Genomic DNA, 21,159 nt, shown 5'->3' with positions numbered 1-21,159 from the left:
AGAAGCTCAGCCATTGCCCATCACCCCGGCAAGCCTGGATCTGGCCCCCCCCCCCCCCCCCCCCCCGGGGGACACCCAGTGCTGCCACCCCACACCGAGCGGGGGCCGCAGGATGCTGCCGGGAACCGAACGGGGCGGCTCGGGGGGGTCCCCGGGGCGCGCCAGCCCCCTGCCCAACCGGGCACCGGGGCAGGGGAATCGCTGCGATTGCCTCCAGTGGGTCACGCTGCCAGCCTGGGGGGAGGCTGGGGTGCGAGGGGGGGGGTCCCAGCAATGCCTCTCGGGGAGGGTGCAGGCACTGGGGGCAGCTGAAAGCCCCCGGGGTCGGCACAGCGGCAAACTCGCAACGCCCGACACCCCCGCCTTGCTTCCTTGCAGGGCATTTTGCACCGGGCTGTATTAATCAAAATGGTTCACCTGCTGAGTGCTTCTCATCCTGGTATTTGACGGGATTTTTTTTCTCCCTTGAATCCCCTTTTCCCAGTGGCTGCCTTTGAATTGTAACCAGTGCCACGTCGCCCCGCTCGCTTTGGCGCGGTACGTGCGGGAGCCGCGGTGGCTCCTTCCAGCGGGGTGCCACTCGCACGCCGCCGCGCTGCAGCTCGCGCCTCGCCCGCCTCTCGGGCTGCCAGCAACGATGACAGGAGATGCGAAGCCTGGAGGCGAAGCAACTGGAGACGGAACTCCAACCTCGCAGCGAAAGATAAAACTTGTGAAACTGTCAAGCGGGCAGCTGCCGGCACCGGGGACACGAGGGCGGCCCAAAGAAGAGGCCAGCGAGGGACGGGAGCTGGGAGAGCCCTTCCCCTGGAGATGAAGGGGATAAAAGCCCCCTCCACGGGGACGAAGCCCCCTCCATGGGGACGAAGCCCCCAGATGCCTTCGGATGGCGGGGGATTGCGGAAAAGCGCTTGCTGGGCACAGCCTGCGTGGAGGGGAGGGCTGGCTGTGCCCCAGCCGTGGGGCTGCCGCCTGCTGTGCTGCGAAAAAAAAAAAAAAAAAAAAAAAAAAAAAAAAAAGAAGAAAAGATTCGACGTCTGGTTTTAGGAAAACGTAGGTTTTTATAGGCCAGCGATGGAATCTGGAGGCTATACTTAGCAGCAAACAACGCGGACCCCTCCAAAAATGTCGCGCACTGCGTCGTGTTCATCCCTCCTGCACGAGGCTGCGCCGAAATGCAGCAGGCAGCAAGTAGCCATGGAAAGCCTGTAACGACCAGCGCCCACCCGCCGCCTTCTCTGGGCACATTCCCGCCGAGGCCAAGGGCTGTTTCTGGGGACAATTACACAGGTACACACAATTATTTTCGGAGCCCGTGGAAAAGGTGCAGCGCATACCGCAGCAGCCCACTGCCACGGACACCAGGGGTGCCGGCACGGGGATGGGGTGGCAGGGGTGTCCTCGTGCTGGGGGCGCAGAGCACTGCCTGGCCCCATCCTGTCCCTGTCCCTGTCCCTGTCCCCGTCCCTGTCCCCGTCCCTGTCCCTGTCCCTGTCCCGGGGCAGGCTCTCGTGTGGGTCCCAGGGGTGCCCAGGCTCCAGGTGGGTGGCAGTACCCCGCTGCCCCCAGTGTTGGCACGGCACGTGGTGACATCCCTGGCCGCAGCGTGGTGGCACCTGCTGGGAGACGCATTCCAGCGATGCTGCGTCCCCGTGGGACGACGGGCACCTCATCTTCATCACCGCCGTCATCGTCACTGTCATCTTCTGCAGGAAATCGGGATTTGGGTGCTAATAGCGGCCAACTCACGCCGCTGGATTTGGGGCGCGGGCAGCACAGGGCAGGGGGTGGCGGGGGTGTCCCGGCAGTGCCACAGCAGAGGACGGCCACGCTGTCACACCGCTGTCCCGGCCGTTTCTCCCGGCCCCATCCTGCAGGACCAGGGCTCCCCACGCAGGATGGGGACGGGGACGCGGCCACAGGATGGCAGCAAATGCCACCGCTTGGCTGCCAGCAGCGGGCAGGGGACAGGGCAGGGGACAGGGCTGGGGACAGGGCTGGGGACAGGGCTGGGGACCCCCGCCTGCCTCTCGTGCGCCCCGTCCCTTCGCCTTCCGTCACTTCTTTAAGCCTCAAATCGCCACGAGCCAAAGGGATGCAAACAAGGGGAACTTTATTGTCACCTCTAGCCGTACCGCGAAAGGCGCACGACAAACCTCTTCGTTACAAAACCACGTCGCGCTGGGGTTTCGGGGCCGTTTTACTCGGGTTTGGCTTTCGCAACACAGTCACCCGCTCTCACGTCGCCCTGACAGGAGGATCCTTTCACGGAAAGGACTATTCAGTTTGCGCACGCAGACAGCCCGGTACTGCCGAGGGAGCAGCACCAACCTCAGAAGGCCACCGACAACCCCATGACACCCCATCCCACCCCACCCCGACCTACGCAGCGGTCCCGGACACGCGCGGCACCTCTGCATCCCGCAGCCCCCGGGCACGCGCCGGCCTCTCGCCCTGCACTGCTGCCAGCGACCCCGCTCGGTGCCGGGCTGCGTGCTCGGTTTTGGGGCTCCGTGCCCAGCTCCCAGCTGCTCTGCTTCGGTTTCGGCTGCGGGACGAGGTGGGGAAAGGAATAGCGAGGCCTCGAGCTTGCCACTATCCCCCCCACGCTCCCTGATCAGCACCAAGCACTTATTTGCACGTTTCTTTCAGCAGAGCCATGGGTGAGCGCCCAGGGCGGGTGCTGCAGCCTCTCAGGGAAGGGGGAGAGGACAGGGATGAATTTGGGGGATTTCCCGATCCCCTCAGCACACCATAACCCACCCGCGGATGGCGGCCGTCGGTAGCAAACCCCAGCATCCCAGCCCGGGATGTGGTGTCTGAGCCGTCCCTCGGCCTTTTGGGGTGCTTTACGAGGTCCCCGAAAACCAAAGCAGGGCCCTGAGCCCCCGTGCAGCATCCCACCACTGCCTTGGGTGGGTTTCGGGGGGATTTCCACGGGGTCCCCAGCCTCCTGCTGGCATCCCTACATCGTTTTCCCATGACGCACATCGGTCCCACCGTGCCCACCGCTCCCACCCAGCTCCCCCGTCGCAATAACCCCGATTTTCTTGCACTGTGCCGACAGCTCCGCTCCGCTTTTTTTTTTTGGTACTGATCCCCCCCTCCCAACGTTTCTTAGAAAAATAAGATTGTGCTTATTTATAAAATATTATTATTTTTTTTTTTAAGAAAAGTTTCCAGTTAAAAAAAAAGGCGGTAATATCAAAATAGGGTAAAACTTTGGCTGTCGATGGCTAAACTCTAATCAAAAATACCGGCTGAGAAGGCATTGTGCTGTGAGGACGTGCTGCCATGACGCTTTCCCCTCCGGTACCACCGGGCAGCGTTACACCTTCCCGGGGACATGCTCAGAAAAAACACGTGCGTTTTTCCAGCACGTCGCCACCGTCCTTTGGCAGAACCTTTCGAACCGTAAAAGACCGAAGGACGCACGAAAAGCCTTGTTAAAACAGAGCTGAGACCACGCCGGGAAAAGCCACGCTCCCACCGTGGCTGCATACACGTTCTTCTCGCTAGGAAAGTCTATTTGCTCACCTTAGTGCTTGGAAAAAAAAAAATGATTGTCTATATGCTTTGTTGAAGAAAGGCGTATCCTTTGTATAAAAGGCATTTCAGCGCAGAAATAAACTGAAAATGGGTCTATAAGATCCAGACATATATAAACATACATACTTTGATATATTTATATATGTGATTTCTATATATTTAAAGGTTGGGAAGCATTATTGCAGTGTCGTTACAGGTGACCTTTCCTTTTCCATTCTCCTTTCCTTTGGGTTTTCTTGGGTGCGGTATTTTTGGTTTCTTTTTTTTTTTTTTTCTTTTTTTAAATAAAGCTCCGTGAAGGCCTGAAGCCCCCGCTCGCCCCGCGTCCCCCAGCAGGACCGGGACCGAGCTCCAGCGCGTTTTTGGAAGATCTGGGTTCAGGCGCTGCCTCGGCAGCAACCTGCTGACGCCTTCCTCCCCTCCCTTCCCCGAGCGCGGACATCCCCGGCTACTTATTGCTTCATTCTCGCTTCCCATACTGGCCTGGAGGGGATTTACATCTCTTTGGCTTGGCTTGGGCGCAGCAATCCGGTGTTTCCTTTCCAGCATCTTCTCGCCGCAGCCACCGAGCCACCGCAGGAGCCAGCGGCGGCGTGAAGGGAAGGGGCCGGGAGGGGAGAAAACCAAAATTTGCCCCGAGGCACTGAGGAAATACGGGCTGGTTTCCGCCGGGCCAAGCGAGCTGTGCTTCTCCGAGGCGAAAGAGGACTTTGCGCTTCGCACAAACCATTCCCAGAGGCAAAAGGCTGCCGGGGGGGGGGACCGCCGGCGTCACCCTGCCGTGCCCCACGGTCTCCGTCCCTCCTGCCCCTCCACGGAGCCGTCCCCCCCGAGCACGGCCTCGCTCGGCGGCGGGGAGAGGCCGGGGAGGCGGCGCTGGGGGGCGGCGGGGCCGAGACCCCCCCACACCCCGGTGTGCGTGTTGGGGGGGGGACAGCAGCCAGTCCTGGCCCCGCGGCGCTCAGACGACAAACTCCGGGACTTCGTCGTGGGTGAGGTCCAGCGAGAAGTATTTGCTGGTTCGTTTGACGGGGAAGCCCTCCTGGATGTTGATGCACTGCTGGGCCAGGCAGCCGTGGCAGTAGAGGCCGTCCTCGGCGAGGCCGTGGCCGCAGCCGAAGGTGTAGCTCTGCGCCGTGTCCTGGCACAGGTCGGCCAGCTGCAAGAAGTCCTTCTGGTAGAGCCGGATGTCGTCCAGGCTCAGGCTGTGCCGGTCCGTCGAGGTCTTGGGTTTCCTGCACGCCGTCTGGGCAAGGGAAAGGGCGTCAGGAGCCGGGGTCCTCGGGGAGGGGAGACCCGAACCTCCCCGGGAGCAGGGCCGGGGGGCGAGGAGCCTGCTGGTGGCACATACCTGGGGTAAGGAGTCCGTGCTCTGCCCCCGCAGCTTCACCACCGTCTCCGAGGAGCTGGAGGTGGAGGAGCTGAGCTCCTTTACGATCAGCCCTACGCGGGGGAGAGAGAGGAAGAGGAGGGCGCGAAGGTTATCTCACGGCCTCGCGGCTCTCTTGGGGTGCCCACCCCATTGCTCTGGGGTAGAAGGCACCCCCAGATGGATGGCACCCCCAGGGCTCTGCTTGCAGCTGGAATCACCTACAAACCATCCCAAATTGGCACCAAAATGGCATCCGAAGCCGAAATTACTCCCAACGCCTGCAGGTGGCTCCGGCCGGGGCATAGCTGCCCTCGTTCCCGGTGTCCCCAAAAGACTCCTGCCATCCCCTGCCCGCTGTCACAGGGGCTTGCTGCACGGGTTTGTGCTTCATTTCCACGTGCACCCCCCAAGAAGTTAAAGAAAACCCTCCTCCAAGGAAAACCCGCATCGTTCCAAGGTTTTCCACATTTTCACCAGGCTGCACGCGCTCCACCTTCCCGTCCACCCGCCGGGCACACCAGATTTCCCAGGGGGACGCTCGGGCTAATTTCACCCTGCCCCACACCAAGGCGAACGCGCACCGTGGAAGAGGAACCGCAGGGGAGGAGGGGGCAGCCCCAAACCCGCCAGCTTCAGGCGTTACCTGAGTGCCCGTTGAACTTGCGCGACAGCAGCATGTCCTCGGTGATGTAGACGCACATGTCGGGGCTCACCTCCAGCGCCAGCTCGCCCGCCTGCTCCAGCTCCCGGGGGTCGTCCACCAGCATCTCTATCTCTGCTCGGGGGGGGGGGGGGGGAAGGATGGGGACGGGTGAGCGAGGAGCCCCTCGGGAGCACCCTCCGAGCCCTTGGGCACCCGAGCCGGGCTCTCTCACCGTCATCCTGGGAGTCCTCCTCCAGGCGGTCCTTGCCCCCGCTCTCCACCCCGGAGGTGTGGGAGCTGCCGTGGCTGGTCATGGAGCTGCAGGTCTTCAGCTTGCGGTGGACGCCGGCGTCCTCGGGCCCCATCTCGCGGGGTTTGGGGTCGGCCTCGATGCCCGAGGTGTGGGAGCTGCTGTGGCTGGCGGTGGAGTGCCGCGACAGGCGCTTGTGCCGGATGCTGCCGGCGCTGCTGCCGCTGGCCCGCGAGCGCTTCTCCAGCTGCTCCATGTCCAGGTCCAGGGTGTCGCTGATGTAGGACTCGCGGTACTGCTTCTTCTCTGCGAGGGCAGTGGCACGATGGCATGCAGCACCCTGCACCCCCCAGGGCACCCCCAGGCCCCCCGGGATGCCAAACCCAAACCCAGACGGGTGGCACGACAGGAGCCAGCCCCGTCGGGTGGCACTTGGGGACTGGGGGAGGCGGGTGAGGAGCTTTGAAGCTGCTGGGCTCTGTGCTGGGCTCTCCCTCCAGCAGAGGAGGAGAAAGAAGATGAAGAGGAGGAAGGAGAAGAGGAAGAGAATAAAAAGGAGAAGGAGGAAGAGGAGGAGGAGGAGGGGGAAGATGGAGAGGAGGAAGGGGAAGAAGAAAGAGAAGGAGAAGGAAGAGGAGGAAACGGAAGAGAAGGAGGAAGAAGAGGAGGAGGAGGAGGAAGATGGAGAGGAGGAAGGGGAAGGGGAAGAGGAGGAGGAGGAAGGGGAAGAAGAAAGAGAAAGAGAAAGAGAAGGAAGAGAAGGAGAAGGAAGAGAAGGAGAAGGAGAAGGAGAAGGAGAAGGAGAAGGAGGAGGAGGAGGAGGAGGAGGAGGAGGAGGAGGAGGAGGAATAAGAGGAGGAAGAAAATGGGGAAGAACAGGAAGAGGAAGAAGAGGATTGTATGCTTCCATGAGGGTCTTATGAGCTTGGGGAAGGGACACGGGGCACTGGGAAGCGCTGTGCTGAGGCACTGGGAGGAACTGGGCCCTTGGGGAGCACAGCAGGCTCGCACCCATCCCTCAGCAGCCCAGGGGTGTCTGCGGGCACCCACCCAGCTGGGAGAGGATTTTTGGCCATCCCCAGCCTGGCTCTGGACCAGGACCAGGACGTGCTGACACACCATCAAGGGGACCCATGGGGGCAGCTCCATCCCCAGGCCAGGGAGCAAGCCTGGCACGGGCAGGGTTTGGAGGGGAGCCCCCCAGCACCTACCCTCGTTCTCCTCCAGCTTGCGGACCTGCCGCAGCACGGGCTGCAGGTTCATGTAGAGCCGGTGGCTGCTGCTGAGCAGCTGCAGGAGGTGGCGGGAGCGCAGCGGGCAGCCCGTGTAGTAGATGAGCTTCCTGGCCGAGGGCAGCCCGTCGGGAAGGATCTCAAACTTCTTGCCCTGTGCATGAGCAGGGGAACCTCAGAGGGGGCGGCAGCAGCCCCCTGTGCCTGGCAGGAGCTCCCCACAATGACCCAGCCTGGCAGGCCCACGGCCCCGCACTCACCACGAACACCAGTTTGCCCACGTTTGTCCAGGGGAAGTCGTAGAGCAGCTGCTTTTCCTCGTCGAGGTTCTGCAACAAGAGGCAAAGCTGAGGACACGGGCACGGGCAGCCCGCGGGGATGAAGCCCAGCCCTGGGCGCTGCTCAGCTCCGTACCTGGAAGATCTGAATGCCCCGTGTGGTCAGCCCCAGCGTCAGAGAGGCTTCCACCTCCCTCTTGTCCTGGGGGGAGAAATGAGATGTTTTTAAATACATGATTTGCATCTTGAAGTGTGTAGATCTGCAGCCAGGTGTCCGCCTCTGCAGCGGGCGCTGGGCGCCAGGCCTGAGCCATCAGTGGCACACATGTCACTGCGGGTTGCATCCTCCTAGCCAGTGCCACCTCTCCTCCCCCAAAATGCCAAACGCCTGGCAGAGCAGCTTAACCTCAGGAAACTTTGAAAGATCTTCAGAAAGAAGGCTGGGGCACTTGTGTGCCTGAGCGCAACCAGCACCAGCACCGAGCAGGTGACAGTGGCCACGTGTGTGGCCACAGCTCACCCACGCACATCTATCTCCCTGCAGGGCACGAAGGGCTGGAAAAAAGGTATTTTAATCATTTTTCCAGCCCTTTTGAACAATGTGCCTCCTTGCCATGCTCAGACACTTTCCATACTTGCCATTCCCCACACTCTCCCAAAGACAAACTTCTCCTCCTTAATTTAGGGCTGCCGCAAGCGGGGGCTCTCACCTTGTACAGCCTGTAGTAGTGCACGGCCACGTCGTCCAGCCGCACGGCCTCCTTGATGTACTTGAGGTGGGCCTCGGAGGCCGTCAGAGCGAACTGGTCCTTGTGCATGTTGGGGACATGCTTCAGGATGTAGTCCCGGCCCCTCTTGGCCACCACCTGTTTGAAGATGAGAAGGTTGTCGAGGGGAGCACGGGCGAGTCCAAGGGAAAAGGAAAACCAAAGCAATGCCTTCCATTTTAGAGACTTGCAAGCCCCCATCCCCCTAGTGCTCAACTTCTGGTGGCACAAATGGAATAAATACAGGGGCCACCCATTCCTCCTTGTAGGGTTTCCCACTGGGCAGGGACATGGGGCCGTCACTTTTCCCCAGCATGTACAAAAAACAGGGAAATTGGTAGATTTGGGGCAAACCCAAGAAATATAAGTCATCAATCAAAGCGGGCAGCAGTGCCTACATGTTTTATACGATATTCTATGATTCTACGATTTATTCATCCTGCCATCCCAGTGTCCTGGGCAGTCCTGGCTGCGGGATGCCCTGGGGGGAGGCTCAGCTTTTTGGTGTCAGCACACCACACGCATTGCCCCTCGCTGCACTTCAATGCCAATATTTAGTAGTCTGGTCACAACCAGGCTTTTCTGGGGACACCCTGCCCAGCCTGGTGCCAAGCAGCGAGCAATGTCCCTGCCGACGGGGGATCCCAGATGGGGGGGCTGTGCACAGGGACAGCAGCACCCAGGGGCTGCAGAGCCCGCGGGGTGCACGTGAGGGTGGCCGGGCGACGCGGCGCGAGGGGAAGCCCCCCGTAGCGAGCATCCTCATAGCAAACACAGGAAAATCCCTGTCTGTGGCACAACCACGCTGACCCCAACAGCTATTTGCAGCCCCGCAGTTGTCACTGGTTATTAATAACCAGGACAAGGCCGGAGCTGAGGAGGCAGCAGCATCGCCCCTTCTCCTGAAACAAACCCCGAGCAGCACAGGACCAGCAGGGAGAGCGGGCAGGAGACGCCGCAGCCATGGGATATCCTTGCAGCAGGCAGCAGCAGGCTTACCCAGGCGGGGAAATAGGCTTCGGGCTCGAAGTACTTCCCGTAGTGCTTGTTGCGCTTGAAGTCGCCCAGGTCGGCCTGCAGGGCGAAGGCGGTGAGCAGGAAGTAGGCCTCCTCGCGCAGCACGCACTGCGAGTGCAGCACCTGCTTCCGCAGGTGCCAGTAGTAGTAGTACCGCGCCGTCCGGTCGCTGCAGGGGACGAGAGGATTTGGGGGGTGCTGGGGTCCCACGGCAGCACGACATCGCAGCCACCCCCTGCAGCACCCAGTTCGCAGCCGGGAAATTAACCCCACCAGAGCACCTCCGCGCGGCCACCGTGTCCCAACACATCCCGGAGACGCTTTAGGCCCTGCAAATGTTTTGTTTTTTTTTTTTTTTTTTTTTTTTTTCTGAAAGAACACATCAAGCTCCCTTCTGTCCTTCTGGCGAGTGATAAAATCCTAAATCTGATGTTCCCAGCCCCCAGAATGGCTCCTTCATCACTGAGGGGGAAAAGCGTCCCTGATAGTCCCTGCAGGGAGGTTCGCAGCACGGGGTCCCTTGGCACACAAACACATAGGGACAGGGACAGCAAAAAGGGGCGAGCTCTGGGTGCCTGAACACTTCTGAATGAAGACACGCTATTTCGGGTTACTTTCACAAAAATCTCCTTTTTTTTTTTTTCAGCGTTTTGGCACTGCCCAGACACAGCCCGGAGCGCCACGAGCCCCACACGCGGTTATCACGGGGCGCCCACCCCTCACCTTATCAGCCTGCCGTTCTCCACGTAGTACTGCACTCGGAAGTGGATGATCATGGGGGGGCCGAACTGGTCGATCCCCTGAAACACAGAAGGCATTCGGGGCTCCTGCGGGGATCCCGCTGTCACGCTGTGAACCCCGGTCCCCGCACCGACACCCCCAGCGCAAGGTCTGTCTTGGCAATTCCCTTCCCCACCACCACTTTTCCCCCCCAAATCTACCTTATCTCAAAAAAATGAAGGGGATTTGGATTTAAAGAAGGTGGAGGTTGGGTTCAAGACCCCCAGTGGGTCTGCAGCTACCGTCCCCCGTGCTGATGTCCCTCTTCCACCCCTCTCTGTCCCTTTGCCAGTCCCAGCAGCAGCACGGGAGCCTTCACACCAAGCTCCCTGTGCAGGCTGCATTGAAAATAATTATAAAGGTGCTTTGGGAAAAGGAAAAAAAGAAAGGATAAAAAAAGAATGCTTGACTTTAAAAACTGGACGGAAGCTGAGATTCTGCTGAAATATAGGGAAATGAGGGAGGAAAAAAATCACCGGGGAAAAAATTCATGTGGAGGACAGGTCCCCAGCTGGGGCACGTGGTGGCACGGGGGTGACAGCCACGAAGCACTCTCAGGGTTTGCACACTCATCCCCCCCCACAGCGCGTTTACAACACCCCCCTCCCCCCCCCGTAGCTGCGCAGGGACAGTGACCTGCGCCGGGGACAGAGGTGGCCTTAGTGCCGTCATCTCTCCATGCAACACCTCACCGCTGACCTTGCTGGCCTCCTTCTTCCACTCCTTGGGGCAGTACTTGTAGAGTTTCTGGGCCAGGTCCATGTACACGTGCTCATTGTCTGCGGGGGGAGAGGGGTGAGCGTGGCCGGCGCGTCCCACTCGCGCCCGGACGGCTCCGGCAGGACCGGCCACCGGCACCGGCGGGCGAGCCCCAGACTTACTCTGGATGACGCTGAGCCCGAAGAGGTGGCAGTCCTTCAGCCTCAGGAGGTCGCACACCTGCACGAGCAGCTCGTGGCACAAGATCTTCACCTGCAGATGCACGCACAAGCCCCGTCGCACGGGCACCTAGCCTGGCCGACGGCACCGAAACCCTGCCGTGTCCCCAGGCATGGTCACCGGGGGTCTGGGTCTCGTTTTTGCATAGGGACAAAATCCCCCAAAATATGTGGGACGCGCAGCTGGGGCAGCTTGACCGCAGGTGGTGCAGAACGCACTGCAACCAACCTGGTTTGGGGGCAGACAATGGAATATTGGGTAGCGTTGAATAAAAAAAATAAGCAAAGTGTGCGAATTTCACATCCAGTACCCAACGAAAATCTCAGCAAGCAGCAAATTGAACGAAGAAGAAGCAGGAGAGCGTAAAGCACTGATGCACCCTTCAAGGGGAACAACCTGTGGGGGTTTCTGCAGCAAGGAGAGGGCGGGGGGGTCAAAATTAGAAGCAGAAGCAAGATGAGAGCTGGCAAGAGAGGCGCGGGGCGATGCCAACGGCCGTGCTCAACGGGAACAGGGGGGTCCGCCGCGCGCCCCCGATCCGCCGCCGCCTTACGTTGATGATGATGTTGAGGGAGTCGTCGTTGGGGAGGAAGATGCACACGCTGCGGCGGTCCTGCATGACTCGGTTGTTGTGGAAGGGCAGCTTGTTCATCGTGGGCCGGGCTCTCCCTCGCCGCGCGGCCGGGCTGGGGCTGGGGGCGGGCGGCGGGCACCTCACCGGCGGGCCGGGGCGGCCTCGGTCCCCGCGGGCGCCATCCCTGCGGGACAGGGGGTTGATGAGCCCTGCACCGAATTCCCTGTCCCATGGCTTTATAATGAGCCCCCCAGGAGCCCCCCACAGTTGTACCCCCCTGTGATGCCGTTGTCCCCCCCCCCCCAAGGGGTGGCAGGGGACACCCGAAGCGCCCGAGCGTGCCCCGCCGTGGTTCGGGCAGCGTGGGATCGCAGCCCAGCCCAAAAAGCCTGAAGCAGCGGTTTTCTTCTCCTGGCTACAGTTTCAGAAAAACCTCAGAAGAGGCTTTCCCAGCATCGCAGCGATCATAAAAAAGTCTTTGTGCTGGGAACAAACCAGGCTGGTCCGCAGCGGCGCTGCCTCGCAGGAGGTTTTGCTGCGAGCTGTGGAAAGCCCCAGGTCCGTGGGGTCCAATTCAGCACCTGCGCCCCCCCAGCAGCCCCATGCCCCTCCAGCGCTGCCCCGACTTCTTGCAGGGTTCAGACAAACCGAGCCCCACGGGATGCACGGGGCAGCCACCAGCCCTCGCCCCCTGCCCGCCCGGCCCCTGCCATTTCCCTGCTTTCGCCTGAGTCGGGACCGGGGCCAAGACAAACCCGTCCCAGCACCAACCACAGGCAACTGGGTTTTATCCTATTTTCAAGGGCAAATATTCCTTAAGCACTCTTTATCCCATAGCTGTCCCCAGGGACACAAACGCCCGCATGGAACAATGAGCAAGGATCTTTAAAATCCAAACTAGCTCACTCTTTTTCCTAACCAGCAGCTCTGTGCTGGCACTGAGGACACGACAGCGTCTCCCTCTTCACCAAGTATGAGCTTTGGTCTAAATGAAAACACGCTTGGCTTCCAAAACAGTTTCACTTGGAGATTTTTAGAGCAGAGGAAAAAATGCCCCGAGGTGACTTGGCGTTAGGTGGTTACCGGCGGTTAGCACGAGTTGGGAAACCCAGAGGTGAAGCTCTCCTGCCGCGCTGGGCTGGAACCACCGAGGCATTGTGCGGCTGTGCAACGTGGCCGTGCATTAAATATGTGCACCACAGCCGTGCATCGGGGCCGTGCATCGCACACGTGCATCGTGACCACGCGTTGTGGCTGTGCACTGCACCCGTGCCACTGCCTCCGTGCCTTGCACCGTGCGCTACGTCCGTGCGCTGCATCTGCGCACCGTGACCGTGCCCAGACGTGCTCGATCCCGACTCGGAGCAAGCAGCCCAGCAGCCAGGCTGGTTTCAGGGTTCATTAAAAATCACAGCAGGGAACGAAACGGGGCTGAAGGTATTTGGTGAGCGTCCCCAACAGAGGGGAGGGCACCATGTCCCAGGGCCAGGTGCTGCACGGTGCCAGCGCCCTCTGCACCCCGCTGCCACCCACGGGTGCCCCACAGCCCCTGAGCATCCTCCTGCTGCAGCCCGAGGGGCTCCAACCATAGCACAGAATATCCTTGACTTTATGGGTAGAAATAACCGGGTCCTTCCTCCAGCCGGGCTGCTGGCACCCGGCCCGGCCCCGCGGAAGAAGCCCGAATTGCTCCGGGAAATGAAACCGCGTCTTCGGGGCCCTGGCAAAACCGCCCGTGCCCCGGGAGCGACGCCAGGCCATACATTTACTCCTCGCCCTGCAGGGCACTACCTGCGAGAGCAGGCAAAACGCTGGAGGAAAAAAAATGTGCTGTTCTGTGTTTGTAGAGGAAACGCTCCAGATCCTCCTGCTGAACGCTGTCGCCCCGTGTCACGGCAGCTTTATGAACCCCCCCGGCTGCCAGAGCTTCCCCTGGGTGTCCGCAAGCTGGGTGAGAGGCAGCCACCGGGCATCCCGAGCCCTTCTCGGGCGAGCCATCCCCACCAGAGCCAGGTGCATTATTTTGGGGCATCTGCTGCTCCTTCCCACGAGGTCAGCTTGCATTCCCCGGCAGCCGGAGCCCGTGCTGCCGCCGGCGAGCTGCTGCTGCTGCTGCTCCGGCGCGCCGAGACAGCCGCGGGCTGGGCGCTGCGCTCTGCTGCCTCCCCAAAAATACCCGCCAGTGCTGGGTGGAAAGGTTTAAAAAAAGGAAAATAACCCGGTAAGTGCTGCTGTTGGCTAACCGTGAGCCGGGGGCAAACTCTGTCTATCTGTGGTTGATGCTAAAATTCCCAGCGAACAGGTATTTTTCTCCCCGTGTGCCCAAACAAGCGCTGACACGAGCCCCGAACACGCATGGCTCCGGGCTGGGAACGGCAAGAAGAGATTGCAGCAAGGGAGCTCTGCTCGGATCCTGCAATTTTCCATCAAGAGCTGCCCCTGGTGCATGCAGAGACCCCCAGCAAACCTTCCCCACGTGCAATTTTGCAAGGTGTGGTAGAGCAAAGTGGTGCTGGTGCCCACGAAGCTGTAAAACCCACGGAGGACGGAGGGTTTGGGCATGGAGCCCCACATGTGGCTCTCCCGGCCATGGCACGGCAAGAATTGGTGTTTTTCCTGCTAAAGGGAGCTTGGGCAAAAAAGCATTAAAACGTCATGGGAAGGCACTGCAGACACCTCATCAGCCTCCTTGCGCTCCATCACTCCGGGGGGCAGGGAGAAAATTCCTCGATCTGTTGTGCTTGCAAGAGCATCTCCCTGGCTCACGCCGGTGCCGCGTGACGAATGCTTTTACAAAGCTGAGCTGGAAAGAAAACATTGTGCAATAAACCTCGGAAAAGCAGCTCCCAACATCCCCGCTGCCCGGGCACGCGCGGCGTTGGACCAGCGCGGGTCCTGCACGCACGGCTGCGGGCACGCGAAGGCTCGGGCGGCGGCAGAGGAGCAGCTTGGCAGGCTCTCACAGCCAACAGAAATTCTGGTCCCGTTCCAGCGCCGGGGATTTACATAGCCTGAACTTCGTGGCCGAGGTGGGTTTTTCCTTCAGGAGAAGCCGGCACACAACTCTTTTCCATGCGAAACGAGGCTGCTTTGCATGTGCAGCATCTCCCCCCCCCGGCAGCGCACGCGATCGGATCCAGAGGACGTGGCCGGGTCTCGGTTTGTGACATTTCGGCTCCGGGGATGCCCGAGGATGGATGTCACGGTGCTGGCGGGTGGCACTTGTCACCGGCGAGTCCCTCCTGCTGCCACCAAAGCGGGGAGCAGCAGCACGGCACAAGGCACACGCTGAAAGCGCATCCCTTAACGCAGCGCATCCCTCGAGCCCCGTCACGTTTATATTTGACCAATTTCCTTTTTTTTTTTTTTTTGTAAATTCTGTGCTATCAGCCGTCCAACCCGGCCGCCGGTCCCCGGCTTTTGTTTCGGCGCTCCTGAGCCACAATAGCAGCGCATTAAGGGATTATGCAAGGGTTGATCGGCGCAGGGAGAGGAAAGGCAGAACAAAGTGCAGAGCTGGATGGGAAGATGAATTCACGGGGCAGGAATTTCTTGTTTGGAAGAGTTTAGAGTCGGTTTTACCCCACATCACAGGGCGCAGGTATGCGCAAGCTGTTATTACAAGTTTTAAGGCTGTCACTTAGCGCAGCTTCTACTAACCCAAAAGCGAGATTAATTCACGCTTGCGGTCACCCCGTAATTAAAATTGTCTCCAATTCTTCATGAACTCAACAGTTTCCTCATAATGAACAGAGGCAGATGAAAGAGACCTGCACTGGGAAAAAGGACCGGGTTATAAATATTCCATTACTTCATCCCCCACAAAGCAGTTGGGATGCTGGGGACTCGGCCGGGGCAGCGGGAGCTGCACCCAAAGGACACCGGGGTCCCCGCGGCCACCGGCGTGCAGCAGCGCTGGGGACACCCGGGGATGGCCACCAAGGGCTGGGACACGGGCACCGTCCCAAAAGGGGGACGCTCTGCGTCTGCAGCCGGGGCCAAGCCCCGCGGGACACGACACCGCGCCGGGGGCTCGGGAAATTGCTCCCCCCGCCCTGCCCTCTGCCATGCAAAATGTCGAATCCAGCCTGGAAGCACGGAGTTTTCCAGCTGTGTGTTACCCGTACGTGGCACAGCAATTCCTCCTGCCTTCGCTGCCTTCCTTTGGGCTCGGTGCACTAAAAACTAAACCAGCAGCAGAGGCACTCAGGAGACGGATCTCGGCAGGCACCGGCCGCCAGCTCCTGCTTTTTATCTTCTCTGTTTTCCTTTCCTGCTTCATGAACCAGCCCCTTCCATTTTATTTCCTTCTGGAAAACTTCACCACCGGCCTCTGGGATTAAAGCAACGTCTGCCGAGAGCTCCCAGGTGCAGCACCGCCGGGTCGGGGGGGGGGCTCTATCCATGGCCCCCCCGGGGCCGCTGCAGATGTCCGGGCCCTGAAGGAAGCCAGCGGCGATGATCCGTCGGGACAGCTCACCAGGGACACGGCCGGGGCTGCACGCACGCATCCGGCCCCACCAGCATCCCGCAGCTCTGCACAGTTTGGGAGGGCTGGAAACGAGGAGATGCCCCCACGCAGGGCAGGGCAGGATGGCCACGCAGCCCACGCCTCCCCGCCGGCGCTGGGACGGGGCCCGGGGAAGCAGCACTCCCTCCTGTAGCATCAAACCGGGGCGGCCGGGCTTCGTTTCATTTATTTTTCAGCCTCCTTCCAGCCTCCCAAAGCCGGGCTTTGCCCAGCCGCCACCACCCCCATCCCAAGGCGGTGCCCAAAATCGCACCGCGAGCCGCTCAGACCGCCGGCCTCCGAGAAGGAGGCTGGAGAGGGGGCGCAGGGCGCGAGGCGGGCTGGAGGCCGGCTGGAGGCCGGCTGGCACACGGCTGGAAGCAATTATCCCCCGCGGCAGCGCTGGGAGGAGGAGGAGGAGACGCGGCGCTGCTCTGCTTGCTGCGGGTTATTCGAGGAGAGGCAGGGGAACAGACGGGGCTTTGTGCGCCCCGGCCAGCCGGGACCCCGGCGCGGGCACCCCGCGCCCCTGCGCAGTGCTTTCATCCCATTACAGCCCCCCCCACGCTTTCCGGGGCTTTGTGAAACGTCCCCCAGCCCCACGGCAGGATGTCTTGGTGCACGGGTCCCAGGATGGCAGCAGTTGCCCCGAAGGATGCCCGCGGACGGGAAGCAGCGCTGCCCTCTCCGTCCATGGGGTTAGCCCGAGCAGCATCCGTAAATCCTCGGGGGTTTGGCCCTGGGTTTGGCTGCAGGATCTGCTCTCCAACCACAAGGCAGCCGTAAGGAGCAGCTCAACCTCCCCGCAGCCGGCTTGGCCTCCCCGCGCCGGAAAGAGACATTTCCAAACCATGAAAGCCCCTATTAAAAAAAATAACATCAACTCCACGGCAGCCTCCTGCCTGCGTGATGCCCTGACCCCGGGCAAAGTCCTCTTTCCCAGGGAAAGGGCTTTTGGAAAGGCTCGGAAGATTTTTGTGCAAAAGCCCCTTTTGGGAGCCCCATCCCATGGCCGTGCTCCCGGGCAGGAGCCGCGCTGCCGCGGCCCAGCTGGGGCTCAGCACCCAAACCGGTCCCCGCTCCGGGGAACGCATGGCTCCGGGTGCACGTGGAAAGAGCCAAAAAAAAAAGCCTTGATCGTACTTATTGTAGCCCCGGGACAGGGGTGATTTCCCAGGGGAAGGAGACGGGTTCAAAACCGCACGTGGGGAAGCGCTGCCCTGCCCCGGGTCCGCAGCGAGGTGCAAAGCACGTGGGGTGGGTGCAGAACCCAGGCACAGCCCCACGGGATGCCGGCGGGCTCCCCACGGCTCAGCCCCACCGGGTGGCTCCCAGCATCGCTTCCCAAAGACCACGCATGCCAGGCACCAAGCCCTCGGCTCCATTTCGCACCAAACCAGCTCCATTTCACGCCGAAACACAAGACGACGGCGCCTTGAACCTTCGGGTCCCCATCTGCGCCCTCCGAAGTTCACGGCACCTTTGCCTCCAGCTCCGGATTGGGGCAAACGAAGCCAAAGTTAATTTTTTTGGATCCTCAGGACTGGAGAGGAAGAGCGGAGCCGCCCTGGCTGGGCAGCCCACGAGCGAGCAGCGCGGTCTCCTCGAGCAGCCGGGCACCTCCGCTCTCCAAATCGCCCCGGGCGGCCCCAAAAGCGCCGGGGCTGGGGGAGCCGCGCTGCGCCTCCCCGGCTCCCCTTCCCCAGCAGCAGCGGGGAGAGCCTTCTGCCTTTGGAAAACATCATAAGCCTGCTTTTCAGAGAGGCAAAAAAAAATAAATAAATAAAAGCATAAAACTAAATTAACAACCAGGCAGATATTTTAACCACAACCATAATTTGTATATTCCATCTGGAGTCCACAGCGCTGCTTTTCTTTTTTTTTTTTTTTTAATTTTCTTTTTTTTTAGCAGGAGGGAGCTGACATCATCTTAATTTGAAATTCACATTTATTTTTACATCTGGTCTGAATTAATCCTTTTCAGTGTACTGACTTTCATGTAATGGAATAATTGCTTACAGATTCTGGGTTTAAAGAGCCTGAATAAACCGAGTTTAAAAAAAGAACCCCTTTGCAAACTGATAGTAAAAAGCCCATAACCTATAACCAAATCCCAATCTGCCTTCGGGACTCGGAGTTTTAAACGAAACAACGTCGCTTTCAAGCAACAGAGACCAAATCAATCCACGCTCTATCTAAGAATTAGGGAGTGCGAGCAAGCCTGGTGGAAAAACACCAACACAAAGCAGCCCAGGAACCGCGGAGAGCAGAAGCCCTCGGCGCGCAATCAGCGCGGCTGTAACCTTTCCGGAAAAGCTGAGCTTGGCTTCGAGCGAAAAACACCCTCATGACCAGAAAACGCATCAGCCACGAGCAGAGAAAAGCTGATTCAGAACTGCGAGATGACAGCGAAGGCACCCGGCCGCGTCCCTCCCGCTGCCACCACGGTGTCCCCGAGGCGGCTGAGCCGAAGGACACGGGTGACACGGCGCGGCCGGGAGCCCTCAGCCCCAGCCCTGCAGCAGGGAAAGGCACTCCTCATGGGAACGCTAGTCCCTGCGGGGGCACCAGCTCGTTTAGGGCCTCGTTAAGGAGCTGCATGGGTTTATCCTCACGACTTGGACGGGGATTCACATCCCCGCTGGGAAGCACGGCGGTGAGCCACAGCGGCGCTACCGGGTGCGCTGGGTGCCACCGCCAGCTCCGTGCCACGGCACCCCCGTGGCCCCGCTCGCTCCAGTGACCCTCAGGCCACGCAGCCTCCCGTGGGACTGACCTGGTGCTGGGCAGGTCCTGGGGTGACGGCACCCGCAGGCAGGGGCACCCACGGGTGAGTGGCACCCAGAGGCAGGCGGGTCCATGGCCGAGAGGCCCCGTGGTGTGGGTACCAACAGGCAACAGCACCCATGGGTGGCGGATCCCACGGGCAGGTGTAACCCGCAGACAAGGGGACACAGAGGTGAGGGGACCGGGTGATGATTGGGACCCCTGGGCGATGGGACCCATGGGCAATGGGACCCCTGGGCGATGGGACCCATGGGTGAGCGCGACCCCTGGGTGACGGGACCCATGGGTGACCACGACCCCTGGGTGACAGGACCCATGGGTGACCACGACCCCTGGGCAATAGGACCCCCAGGAGATGGGCCTCACAGACTCCCTGGTGGTGAGACCCACGGGTGACCCCCGGGCAAGCACAGCCCACGGGCGAGCGTGACCCAGGGGCAGGGGTCCCACGGGTGAGTGCAACCCAGGGCCGAGCGCAGCCCCTAGCAAAGGGTCCCGGGGGCCGGGCGGAGGAGCGGAGCGGGGCGGGGGGGGGTTGGCGGAGCAGCCCCGCCGCTGTTAAATTTCAGCTCCCTGCGACCGGCCAGAGGAAATGACTCGCATTCCTGGAAAATGAAGCCACTTGCAGCTCTCCGGCACCAACTCGGCCCCCAAGCGCAACAAGCCGCCGCGCCGGCCCCCCGCCGCCCCAAAGCCTCCCCAAGCCAGCCCGGGCCCACCCGGGGCACCCCCGGGGCCGCAGCGGGTGGGCCGGGAGAGCGCCTGTTCGACCGTGCCGAGCCGTGCCGAGCCGTGCCGTGCCGAGCCGAGCCGTGCCCAGCCGAGCCGTGCCCAGCCGAGCCGTGCCCTGCCGAGCCGTGCGCGCGGTGCGGGGCGCACGGGTGCGCACCTACCTGCGGCTCCGGGGACCGCGCTGCCCAGCCGAGCCGTGCCGTGCCGAGCCGTGCCGAGCCGTGCCGAGCCGTGCCCAGCCCAGCCCGCCGCCCCCGCCCCTTCCCGGGCCGCACCGCCCCCGAGCGCCACCGGCGCCGCCTCCCTCCAGCCTCGGAGCGGGGCCGGGGCCGGCAGGGGGGGCGGCGGGCGGCCCCGGGGGGTGTGGGGGGGCGGGTGGGCACGGAGCGGGGCCGGGAGGGGACGGAGGACAGCGGGGAGGGGACCCAGGGATGGAGCTGAGGGTGCTGAGCTGCCCGCGGGGAGCCGACAGCCGCGGGGAGCGGGCAGCTCCTTGGGGGGGGAGCCGGGAGGGAGCCGGGCATCCCCCCGGGGCCGCCGGCATCGCCTGGCCGCGGCACTCGCCTGGCCTCTGCGGGGGGAGCCGAGCACCCCCCGCACCCAGCCCTGCGGCCCCCAGCTCCATCCCGAGGCAGCCCCTTGGGAGCAGACGCCCCGGGCTCTGCCCGTGCCCCATCACATCTCCCACCTCTCACCCACCTCAACAACTCGTGCCGCCCGGGCCGCCGCTGTGCCACCGAGGAAGAGCCCCCAGAAAGCTTTCCCGAAAAGCCTCGATCTCCCACCCACCCAGCCCCCCCCCCCCAAAAAAAAAATCCCCAAAGCCCCCAGGTTTTCCCACAGCCCCAGCCAGCCGTGGAGGAGCCGCTGCCACCCCTCAGCGCGGTGCCTGGGGCTCCAAGCCCCCGGCCGTGCCACCGACCCCCCAGGCCTGCCTTCAGGGGCCAAACCAAGCCAGAATTAGGGCCAGATCCTGCTCCTAGGAAATCCTCCCCTAATATCCTGGCAGCAGGACCACGGTTGGGTCTGGCTCGCTTTTGTGACGGCCGAAGGGTGCCCATAAGGGGTGCCCCGTGCCCGCAAGGCAGCCGACGCGCACACGGGGCCGGGCTCCATCGGTGACCCGGGACAGGAATAGCAGCAGCAGCGCCATAAATTAGCGGCAAAGCATCTTCCGCGGCGCTCCTTCCTCAGAAGTGCCATATGGCGAGATTTGTTTCGGGAGTAGTTATTTATTCCTCACTTTTAAGTGTCTATAGGCATCTTTCGGGCTGACCTGCGAGGCCGGCTCTGCCCCCGCCGTCTCTGCGAGGCTGTGGGAGAGAACAGCCGCTTGTTCCCAGACCTAAATAAAGAGCAGCTCTGCTGCGAATACCCTGACGCTCGCTCCTGAAATCCGTTTGCAGCCCAACAGATCGTGCTGGGTAATTACACGACGCGAGCGCGCGGTGCCGGCAGTGGGAACCCGACGCGCTGCTGTCCTCATGGAAAAAAACAGCCTGGCTTTCTGCAGAGCTGAAAGGGGCCTGAAAAGCGCCGGGTTTGGGCCCGCCGCCGCTCTCTCATTCCATGAAAAATTCAGGGAGCATTTGCACTCGGCAGCTCGCTGCTGCTTGTGGCACACCACGTCCCCACGAAGCCACCGGCGGCACGTGCTGGGTGCCACCGCAGCCAAGGGCAGCAGAGCGGCAGAGCAGAGGCCAGAAAAGTCTTTTTTCCCCAAAATTCA

At 61.5% G+C, this 21,159-nt stretch overlaps 1 protein-coding gene across 2 annotated transcripts; it reads right to left on the bottom strand.

Annotated features, from left to right (window-relative positions):
* Positions 1–2,096: 2,096 nt before the first annotated feature.
* On the bottom strand, positions 2,097–19,705 carry LOC121071141 (FERM domain-containing protein 6). Of its 2 annotated transcripts, XM_040559163.1 has the most exons (15): positions 19,592–19,705; positions 11,381–11,585; positions 10,770–10,860; positions 10,525–10,667; positions 9,832–9,908; positions 9,091–9,277; positions 8,035–8,190; positions 7,461–7,526; positions 7,307–7,375; positions 7,026–7,200; positions 5,797–6,120; positions 5,565–5,696; positions 4,901–4,992; positions 4,405–4,795; positions 2,097–4,347 (listed from the first exon to the last, which is right to left on the bottom strand). In XM_040559163.1, exons 2-14 carry the CDS (start codon positions 11,477–11,479, stop codon positions 4,511–4,513), a joined length of 1,896 nt encoding a protein of 631 aa, XP_040415097.1. In that variant the 5' UTR covers positions 11,480–11,585; positions 19,592–19,705; the 3' UTR covers positions 2,097–4,347; positions 4,405–4,510. The 2 variants fall into 2 exon arrangements, with proteins under 2 accessions (XP_040415097.1, XP_040415096.1); XM_040559162.1 differs by lacking the exon at positions 19,592–19,705 and having other exon boundaries at positions 10,588–10,667.
* Between the last annotated feature and the right edge of the window lie 1,454 nt (positions 19,706–21,159).

Source organism: Cygnus olor, chromosome 5, assembly GCF_009769625.2.
Source record: "Cygnus olor isolate bCygOlo1 chromosome 5, bCygOlo1.pri.v2, whole genome shotgun sequence".
In the NCBI taxonomy this organism is placed as follows: domain Eukaryota; kingdom Metazoa; phylum Chordata; class Aves; order Anseriformes; family Anatidae; genus Cygnus; species Cygnus olor.
Note: the sequence above shows the minus strand (reverse complement) of the source record. Positions and strands in the feature narration are given on the sequence as shown.